The following is an 11092-nucleotide window of genomic DNA, read 5'->3' as shown; positions in this document are numbered from 1 at the left end:
AGATTCTTTTACTGCTGAACCACCGGGGAAGGGTCCAGGTTCAACCCATGGTCAGGAAACTAACATCCCAGAAGCCACGCGGTGTGGGCTAAAATAAATAAATAAATGATAAAATACCTTACAAACCTAGCTGAGGCTTCTACAGAGGGAAATGTTGGGAGTGAGGATTAATGGACACAAAGAAGCAGAGGCCCTCCTCTCCTGTGATCAGAGCAAGTGCATAACACCAAGTTCCAGCCAGTGAAATAGGATTAAAGGTCTTGCTTGCCCAACTCCCTGTCTTGTCTGCTTCCCACAGTCGGAGGGGAGTTTGGACCTAGGATGCTGAGCTTCTGTGGAGCCCTCTCATCCCATACGTGCCTTCAGACAGGCTGCAGCTCACTCTGCTCTGAGCTGCTCCTGACTAAGCAGAATTTCCTCCCCAAATCCTTGCAAGGAAACCTCTCCCTTCAACCCTGCTACATCTCTCCTTCTTCCTTGCCTCAGCATAGGAATCAAACCTCTAGACAACTTACCATTCAAAGAGGATGGCAGGGAAGGAAACACAGGAAGCTGGTGCTAAAGGGTATGAGCCACATGCGTGCAAGCTCAGTCGCTTCAACCATGTCCAGCTCTCTGCAACCCTATGGATGTAGCCCGCCAGTCTCCTCTGTCCATGGGATTCTCCAGGCTAGAATACTGGAGTGGGTATCCATTCCCTCCTCCACGGGATCTTCCCCACTCAGGGATCAAACCCAAGTCTCTTATGTCTCCTGCATTGGTAGGCAGGTTCTTCGCCGCTAGCACCACCTGGGGATGCCATGAGCCACAAGCCTCTCAGAACAAGGTTGTGGGCCTACGCCTACCACCTGGACCACTCCCCTGCATGTATGCCTCATCCAGATACTGGTCAGCTTAGCACCCAAGATGCATCCTTCCAAGTGTGAAAGTGAAAGTGAAAGTCACTCAGTCGTGTCCCACTCTTTGCAACCCCATGGATGCAAAGGCTCCTCTGTCCATGGGATTCTCCAGGCAAGAATACTGGAGTGGGTTGCCATGCCCTCGCTTCAGAGGATCTTCCCAATCCAGGGATCGAACTCAAGTTTCCTGCATTGCAGGCAGCTTCTTTACCATCGGAGCCACCAGGGAAGCCTCATGGAACCACAAAAACAGACAATTACTAAGGACCTACTCCTCCTAAGACTCTCAGAGGAGCAAGACGATCCGGAGTTTCTCTTTGAGCCGGATTTGATCTTCAAGGCGGAGTACCTACAGATACCATGTCTGACCTCCTCCTCCATACCATAGGGCTTCATCTTCTCTAATTCCTCCTTTAGTTGACATCTTTTTACCACCACCGTGGTCCTCCAAGTACCAGACAACATCAAGAAAGAAACAAAGCAATCATTTTTGCAAACTGCCTCACCTAGATATCCCTTGTCATGGTTTTAGCTGGGATGAGCAATTGACCATGTTCACGCAAGGATGATTCCTTGACTGTGATTTATGTGTAGCCACTGTTCTTGCCTGCCTTCCTGACTTCATGAAGTCACAGCCAGTTCTGTGTCTTGGCTTATTACTCCTGTGTTCTCATTCTTCATCATCTGATATTGTCTTAGATATCATTGCATGAACACTAAGTTCCTTCCCTTTCCTTCAGGGACCTTGTCACAGTCCTCAGGGGTTCCAACACCATCAGTCTTCACTTACTTCTCTAGTGTCTGTGAATTCTGTGAGCACCCTCAGAGACTACAGATTAGAGAAGGGAATTACTCTAGAAAAGGTAGTATAAGAAAGTGGGGCTATTTCCTGGCTCTTCCTTCAACATCACAATTTTATTGCTTCATTCAGAAGATTCTTTGAAGATAAGAAATGTTATTTGTGTGTATACACACAAGTGTGTCCATGCTTAAAAAAAAAAAAAAAAAAAAGATTCTCACACCCCTTCTCTCACAGGAGGACAAGTAGGGCTTTCCTGCCATCTCATTGTTAAAGAACCCACCTGCCAAAGCCGGAGACACAGGTTTGATCCCTGATCCAGGAAGACAGCACATGCCGTAGGGCAACTAAGCCCACATACCCCAACTACTGAGCCTGCGCTCTGGAGCCTGGGAGCCACAACTACTGAAGCCTGAGCACTCTAGAGCCTGCGCTCCGCAACAAGAGAAGCCACGACAGTGAGAATCCTGTGCCCTGCAGCTAGAGAGTAGTCCCCGCTCGCTGCAGCTAGAGAAAAGCCTGCATAGCAACAAAGACCCAGCACAGCCAGAAATAAAGAAGTAAAATTATTTTTGTAAAAAGGACAAGCAAAGCCTTTTGAGTTTGAATTTAGATTCTCTGGAAAGTTCAATTACCTATTGAAGTGCTTCCCACATTCCTGGAACTGAGAGATGAAAAACAAATCTCCTGGGGTCATTCCAGTCTTGGGAGCTCTGGCTCCCATAGCTGATAATTTTCTCTCTGGGGAAAAAAAAATGGAGATAAAATGAAGCTTTCTGATGCAACACTGTTCTCCAGAGCTTATATCCTCAGACAATTATATCAGTCATCCCACAGACCAAGGCCAGACTCATTAACCAAAGGTGCTGGATTCCAGGGAGGTTTTATCAAGGCATCCTGGGATAAGAATTGAAGTGTGCATAGAGGCTGTGAGACAGTCTCTTCGACTCTGGCAAATAGAGGTGAGAACCTGGGATGCCACTGTTTGTAGGGCTTTCTGGGATCTAGGCATGATTAGAGGGGAGATACTGGTGGGAAGAATGGTACCCAGGAACTATGACTTTATTTGATTTTTATGATCACACCAAGTTTGAGAGAGAGAGAGAGAGATTATATATACCTCTTAATCTTCCCTATCTTGAAGGGAGGCATCTATTTATTTTATCTCAGTCAGCTGGCACAGCCACAAGCCTGAGTAAGCCAGACTGTTGGTGGGGAGGTCATTTATTTTACTCTGTGTGTGTGTGTGTGTGTGTGTGTGTGTGCGTGTGTGCATGTTCAGTTATGTCTGACTCTTTGCGACCCCGTGGACTGTAGCCTGCCAAGCTCCTCTGTCTATGGAATTTTCCAGGCAAGAATACTGGAGTGGGTTGCCATGCGCTCCTCCAGGGGATCTTCCTGACCCAAGGATCAAATCCGTCATCTCCCGCATTGGCGGGCAAATTCTTTATCACTGCACCGCCTGGGAAGCCTCTGTTTTACTGTGCACTTGAATTTCTATGATAGCTGCTGAGCTGGGCAGACTTGGAGCTCTTGACCATAGCTGAGAGATCAGACTTTGACAGAATCTTGGGCACAGCCCAGAGATACTTTCAGCAACCCTTTCAGGGACAATCTAAAACCCTGACACCCTAGAGCTGTTTTCAGAGATCAAATCAAATTTTCTTGAAGAGCCAGGGCAGAAGGAAACAAACCTCAGTTCAACTGGTAGAGTTGAAAGCACACATCTTAGAAATGGTCAGAAAGTGTTCTGCTCCCAGCTCTGCCAGTCAGTCTCTTTGTCACCTTAGACATCTCATCACAGTAACTTTTTCCCTTGAAGATTTTATCGATTCAGCAAATGCTTAGGGAGTACTTGCTATGCTGTGTTTGGGGGTGAGTGTCAAATAGATCAAAAGAAGAGAAAATACTTGTGAACTGGGCTTTCAGGTAACTCATTATTTGATTATCAAACTATCAAAGAGAAAGAAAGGCAGGAATGCAGTGTAACTTTAATGAGCCAGAGGCATGTTTTTCTTTTTTTTTCTGCCCCTTAATCAATAAATTTTTTTAATTTTTATTTTATAGATTATTGTTGGTATAAAGACACATGTGTGTGTGTGTGTTAGTCACTCAGTCGTGTCCTCTCCAACACTTTACAATCCCATGGGCTGTAGCCCACCAGACTCCTCTGTTGAATAATCATCTTTTTTCTTCTAAGTTTAAAAGAAATCAAAATATTTCATGGACTCTGAGCCTTCTGTGTTTGATGGAGAAAGGAATTGTTCATGCTCCATCATAGATGGGAGGTCCTGTGAAGGTTTTATTCACAATAAGGAGTCAGTTAACCTCAATTCCCCTTCTCTCGTCTCTCATTTTCAGCAAAGGGCATCAAATCTGAAATGGAAGCAGCAGTGAGGAAAATGTGAAAAGGAAGGGTTTTAAAAATCAACTCAAAAAACTAGTCGGAAGGATTCTTCATCCTTAAACATGAGGGCACTGATTTAGAACAGAGATTAAAAAAAGAAGAAAAAAGAGATAACTCACCCAAAGCCTAGATTTGTCTCTGTCCAGCCCTTCCTGTCTGACTACCCAGAGAAGGTGGGTTTAGTTAAACAAAATGTCTGTTTCCTAAATTGTTCTGAAGGAAAAAAAAATGTGCCCAAAGCTCAAAGCAAACTGTGATGTGTGTGTGGCTGTGCCTGTGTGTTTGCTCACTCATGTCCAACTCTTTGTGACTCCACGGACTGTAGCCCACCAGGCTCCTCTGTCCATGGAATTCTCCAGGCAAGAATACTGGAGTGGGTTGCCATTTCCTCCTCCAGATGATCTTTCCAATCCAGGGATCAAACCCGAGTCTCCTGCATCTCCTGCATTGGCAGGCAGATTCTTTATCACTAGCACCAATTGGGAAACCATGACATAGGGGATCATTATACTATCAGAGAAGCTGCTTACAGAAGATTCCAAAAGTCGGTAGTGGGAGCATGTGATGCTCGGTGAATGCATATTTAGCTAAGGAACCACCTGGAAATACTGGAAGGGAAGGTGAGGTCAGGGAAACACCAGGGATTGTGTGAGGCAAGGACAGAGGCTTTCATCAGGGAAGATATTGTAGCGATACCATACGACCTTCAGAGGTTGAGGATCCAAAGCACCAGGGCCAGTAGTATTTAGTTCACATCATGTTTCAGACCAATCAACACTTCTTGGCAGTAAACTAGAGTCAGTCTGCATGGTTTCTTAAGACAGAGACTGGAGGGCTGTTAACCAATCAGCTGAAAGGACCACCAGACCAGAGCCAGGCGAATAACAAGGGCAACATCAGGGCAGGAGCATCCAAGAGGACTGTTGACTCATGACTGGTGAGGTGGCTTCTGCCCCAGGCCAGATAGTAGGACAGTCATCAGACAGAGGAGGTGTGTATACGTACTTAGTTGCTCAGTCGTGTCCAACTCTTTGCAGCTCTATGGACTGTAACCCACCAGGCTCCTCTGTCTGTAGGATTTCCCAGGCAAGAATACTGGAGTGGGTTGCCATTCCCTTCTCCAGGGGATCCTCCCAACCCAGGGATCGAACCCAGATCTCCTGCATGGCAGGCAGATTCTTTACCGCCTGCGCCACCAGGGAAGCACATTGGGGCAGGAAAGTCATAGGCTTACTTAAGGAAGCAGGACCTGAACAGCTCATTACTTTCTGTTGGAAAGAAAGATATGAAGAGAAAAGCAGGAACTCTGGAGTTACACCTATTGTTTAAAAATTGATTGTACTACTTCTTTGTGGGGTGATCTCGGGTTGATGCATTAATTTCCTGTGGCTGCAGTAACAAACAGCAGAAATGTATTCTCTGTAAGTGAGGTGATGTAAAACAACAGAAATGTATTCCCTTACAGTTCTGTAGGCCAGATGTCTGAAATCAGGGTGTTGACAGGATTGATTTTTTCTGGAATCCCTGAGGGAGCATCTCTTCCGGGCTTTTCTCCTAGATTCGGGAGGTTCTAGCAATTATTGTTTGCTGGCATGTGGCTGTTCATTTCAATATCTGCCTCCGTCTTCACATGGCCATCTTCTTTGTGTCTGTGTGTATCCTGTCCTCTTCTCGTAAGGAAACTATTCATCAGATTTCAAGCAAACCTTAAATCTGGGATGACCTCCTCAAGATTCTTTTCTTATTATTATTTTTTTTTTTTAATTTTTGGCTGTGCTAGGGCTCTTCTGTAGTTGCAGAGAGCAGGGGCCACTCTCTAGCTGCCGTGCATAAGCTTCTCACTGTGGTGGCTTCTCTTGTTGCAGAGCAAAGGCTGCAGGGCACATGGGCCTCAGGAGCTGCGGTTCCGGACTCTAGACCACAGGCTCAGTAGTTGTGGCACATGGGCTTAGCTGCTCCTTGGCATGTGGGATCTTCCCAGATCAGGGATTGAACTCATGTCTCCTGCGCTGGCAGACAGATTCTTTACCACTGAGCCACCTAGGAAGCCCCTCAAGATTCTTAATAATTACCCCTGCGAAGACTGTAATTCCAAACACAGACACGTTCTGAGGATTCAGGTATGCATGAAGTTGTGGGCAGTACTATTCAACCCAGGTTATCGTTTGTTACTGCACTACTTTGAATCTCTGCTCCCCTGCCCATACCAGGCAGGTAAAAACAACACCAACTGGTAAGGATCAAGTGAAAAAAAATATGCTTATAACATACTTAAAATTATTCAGCTCAAAATGTCAGTAGTGCCAATGGTGACAAATCTTTCAGCTGAAATCCATCAGCCTTTCTCTAACCTTAGCCTGATGGCCAGTACCTAATGAATGCTTAGTAGGAATCAAATCCCTTTTCTCCCCTTCAAGGGGAGCAAGGAGATACGTCATGGAAAGATAAGAACCAAATGTAAAATCCACTTGAAAATCCTTGGACAAGAGCCAGAGGTACAATATGGCTATGAGTTGGCCCCAAAGGGTAATAATCAGAGAACAAATCCTTCTCTATATGGACTACTCCAAGAAGTTCTCCATTCCATTTGGGGGTAGATTTCATCCTTAAAGAATTCTGCATTATATAGAACCATAATTGGCCTGTCTGATTTTCACCCATATATTTAGGTTTTCTCTTTCCTTCTTATAACAGCTAATTTGTGGGTGTGTGGCTGTGCCAGTCTTAGCTGCCACACACAAGATCTATTTTATTTGTTTTAGTTGCGGCATGTAAGGTCTTAGTTTCAGCCTGAGAGATCTAGTTCCCTGGTCAAGGATCGAACCCAGGCTCCCTGCATTGGGAGCAGGGAACCTTAACCACTGGGATACTGGGGAAGTCCCATAACACCTAGATTTTGAAAGCAGTTCTCACATGTCCAGAGAGGACTCCCTCAATCACTTCATCCAAAGATGTTTTCTCTAGCAATTTCCTGTAAGATCACTCTGTTTATTTTTCCTTACATTTATTTCTAGTAAAATGGGATCAACACATTTTAAGGCAATTTTCCTCTAATTAAAAAATAAATTTTAAAAAAATATTCCCTGGGAGTCCCGTGGTTAAGGCTCCACACTCCCAATGCAGAAGCCCTGGACTGCATCCCTGATGAGGGAAATAGATCCCACACATCACAATTAAAAGATTCCATATGCCACAGTGAAGTTCAAAGATCCTGCACCCCACAACCAAAACCTGTCACTACCAAATAAATAAATACTTCTCATAAAACAAGTATCTCAAGTTTATGTATATATATGGCTTACTTCTTTCCTCATTCCTTATCTTTCCCTTGAAAACAGGGCCTTGTTCATCTTTTTCACCCCCTTGATGCTTGTGCCTCCTTCAGTGACTGGCGCTTAGGGAGAGCTGAATTAATTTTTTATTAAATGAATGAATGAATACATGGGAACAGGATAATAACTAGTCTTAATGGGTTGGAAATCAAGTTGGGCAGTAATTTAAGAAAGTCTTAGGGCTTCCCTAGTGATCCTGTGGTTTAGAAGCTGCCTGCCAATGCAAGGGACACAGGTTCCATCCCTGATCCGGGAAGATCCCACACACCTCAGAGCAACTAAGTCCATGCTACTGAAGGCCACACCCCATACAGCCCTTGCTCTGCAACAAGAGAAGCCACCACAGTGGGAAGCCCATGTACCACAACTATAGGGTAGCCCTGCTCGCTGCAACTAGAGAAAGTCCCCATGCAGCAAGGAAGACTTGGCACCATCAAAAATAAATAAGTAAAAAAAAATTTTTTTTTAAGAAAGTCTTAAATGCCAACTTAAGTGTGGCATTGATCTAGGCAAAACAAAGAGACAGAGGTGGAGAAAAGGGAGCAGGGACTTCCCTGGTGGTCCAGTGGTTATGAATCCACCTTCCAACACAGGGGACATGGATTCAATCCCTGGTAGGGGAAGTAAGATCCCACATGCCATGCGGCAACTAAGCCCGAGGGCTACAACTTGTGAGCCATAGCACTCTGGACTGCATGCCACAACTGGAGAAGCACAAGTGCGCACGGTAGCAGAGACGCAGCATAGTCAAAGAGAGGGAGAGAGGGAAGGGAGCACTTAGGCAAAGGGAGAACTCTAGACCAGATCTCATAATTAGAAGAAATCAAGTCAGAGGGGATGAAAGATATTTAAGGTAAAGTGAAGTGAAAGTCACTCACTTGTGTCCGACTCTTTGCAACCCCGTGGACATGGAATTCTCCAGGCAAAAATACTGGAGTTGGTAGCCTTTCCCTAGGCAAAGGGAGAACTCTAGACCAGATCTCATAATTAGAAGAAATCAAGTCAGAGAAGATGAAAGATATTTAAGGTAAAGTGAAGTGAAAATCACTCACTTGTGTCTGACTCTTTGCAACCCCGTGGACATGGAATTCTCCAGGCAAGAATACTGGAGTGGGTAGCCTTTCCCTTCCCCAGGGGATCTTCACAACCCAGGGATCGAACCCAGGTCTCCCACATTGCAGGCGGATTCTTTACCAGCAGAGCCACAAGGGAAGCCCCAAAATACTGAAGTGGGGAGCCTATCCTTTCTCCATTGGATCTTCCTGACTCAGGAATCGAACTGGGGTCTTCTACATTCCAGGCAGATTCTTTACCAGCCGAGCTATCAGGGAAATCCTGATATTTAAGGTAAGTGTTGTCAATGATTTGGGCACCAGAGGGTCTTGAGTAAATAGCCACCCAACACTGACTCCTCCTGGTCTCTAAGTAGCCCGCTCCCTTTGGACATCTGGGGAAGCAGACCTGTACTGGATCAAACCCTCTTGGTCTTCACAGGATGGCTTCTCTATACTTCTGTATACACTTCTGTGTACTTCCTCATTGCTGATGGTGATGGTTGCCATCATCACTTTGACAGAAGTTCTCAGTGTTGATGATGATGTGTATGAACAGTATTCTGGGACAGTATGAGTTCCTGAGCAGTGATGATGAGGGTAAGAAGGTCAAGGATAAGTATTCTTAGGTGGGGCGATCCCTCCTGATCCTTTAATCATCTCCCTGTTCCACTGCATTCATTTGGCAGGGTTTTGCTGAGTGCTTAGAACACAGATTGAGCATAATGTCCTCCACTCTTACCCTTTGAATTCAAGCCTCAGAAAGATGACTGATATTGTGGACAACTTGTCACCCACAACCCTAGACCACTGGGTTCCAAACTTTGTCATTCATTCATTCCCTTACAGAGTAGACTTCTTGGGTTAATATCCTAAATGCCATCCCAACACTGGCTCTTCCCAGACTTTGGCCCCTTCATTCTCTCATCCAAGAATTTGGCAATGAGCCTTTCCTCACTGCTTTTGGACACAACTTCATTATCTTCTATCATCTTTGGCAAGATCTCCCTACTTCATATGCTAGTCTCTTCAGAATCCCATCTCTGCTTTGACACCAGGGCATCTGGGATGGAGTGTATTCCAATATTCCACTGCTGCTGTCTTGCACTCTCTAGCATGGGTACAGAGGGTTTAACTGCAAGTCTTGGTGGGTAGCTTTCTCCTGGAAGGTGAAGGCAAGACTTACACAGAAATGGTAAAATTGGGGTTTTATTTTGCTGTTCCCCATCTTCCATAATGAATCAATCATGGTGGGGGGGTTTTTCCTACTGAGACTAAATATGCTCATCAGTCCTTCTTAAGAGACTCCAGGCAGTCATTATTAAACAATTACAGTTGTCATATAAGATGAAATTTTCTCCACTGAAACTCCTTGCAAATACCCTGTTCTTCCTGCAGATGAGCAACACCTCTCAGAGGGTGAGGGAAACAAATCAGTCAGTGACCTCGGACTTCACTCTCACCGGCCTTTTCAACCACTCGGGGCCACATCTGGCCCTGTTCTCCCTGGTGGCTGCCATATTCACGATGGGCCTTCTAGGCAATGCAGTCCTAATCTTCCTGATCCACACAGATGCCAGGCTCCACACACCCATGTACTTTCTTCTCAGCCAGCTCTCCTTGTTGGATGTTGGCTTTCCACTGGTCACCATTCCCAAGATGGCAGCTGACTTCCTGCAGGAAGAAGGCGCCATCTCCTTTGGAGGTTGTGCAGCTCAAATGTTCTTCTTGATGCTTATAGGTGTCTCTGAGGGCGTCTTGCTATCCCTCATATCTTATGACCGCTACATTGCCGTGTGCCACCCCTTGCATTATCCTGTGCTCATGAGACATCAGGTCTGCCTGCTCATGGTGGGCACCTCCTGGTTGTCAGGTGTGCTTGTAGCCTCCATCCAGACCTCCATCACCCTGCACTTCCCCTACTGTGCCTCACACACTGTGGACCACTTCTTCTGTGAGCTGCCTGCCCTACTCAAGCTCTCCTGTGCAGACACCTCTGCCTATGAGTTGGCGCTGTCCGTCTCCGGGGTGCTGATCTTGCTGCTGCCTCTGTCACTCGTCGCCACCTCCTACAGCCATGTGCTGGGGACTGTTCTTCACATGCACTCAGCTGAGGCCCGACACAAGGCCTTCACCACCTGCTCCTCGCACATCACTGTGGTGGGGCTCTTTTATGAGGCAGCAGTGTTCATGTACATGGTACCAGGCACCTACCACACCCCACAGCAGGACAACGTGGTCTCCCTCTTCTACAGTCTCATCACACCCACGCTCAACCCCCTAATCTATAGCCTGAGGAACCGAGAAGTTCAAATGGCTTTGGTCAAGATCCTTTTCAGAACTGGTTTCAGATCAAAGAGATGACCTCCTGAGGGATGCCCGTTTGTCCCAGGGGCCCTGCCTTACAGTTGAGACACATCTTTAGTTTGCAGTCCATGTGGTTCAAGACATATTCTGACCAGCTCCCTCCTTCCTCCAAGACTTGCTTTTTCTCTTGTGGATTTAATGATCCCAATTATTTAAACAAGAGGAGGGATTTGTTTGTTTGTTTGTCTTAAACCAAAGAAAAATTTTACTACAAAATTGTCAACCCAAGAACAGAG

The 11092-nt window shown here is 45.8% G+C and overlaps 1 protein-coding gene across 1 annotated transcript; it reads left to right on the top strand.

Moving 5' to 3' along the window:
- Positions 1-9836: 9836 nt before the first annotated feature.
- LOC110150025 (olfactory receptor 2Z1-like) lies at positions 9837-10853 on the top strand. The gene has a single exon (XM_020912793.2). The coding sequence runs from the start codon at positions 9837-9839 to the stop codon at positions 10851-10853; it is 1017 nt and encodes a 338-aa protein (XP_020768452.2).
- Positions 10854-11092: the final 239 nt, after the last annotated feature.

The sequence above is a fragment of the Odocoileus virginianus genome, chromosome 3 (genome assembly GCF_023699985.2).
Source record: "Odocoileus virginianus isolate 20LAN1187 ecotype Illinois chromosome 3, Ovbor_1.2, whole genome shotgun sequence".
Taxonomy (NCBI): domain Eukaryota; kingdom Metazoa; phylum Chordata; class Mammalia; order Artiodactyla; family Cervidae; genus Odocoileus; species Odocoileus virginianus.
The sequence above is the reverse complement of the archived record's forward strand: the minus strand, read 5'-3'. Positions and strand labels throughout refer to the sequence as shown.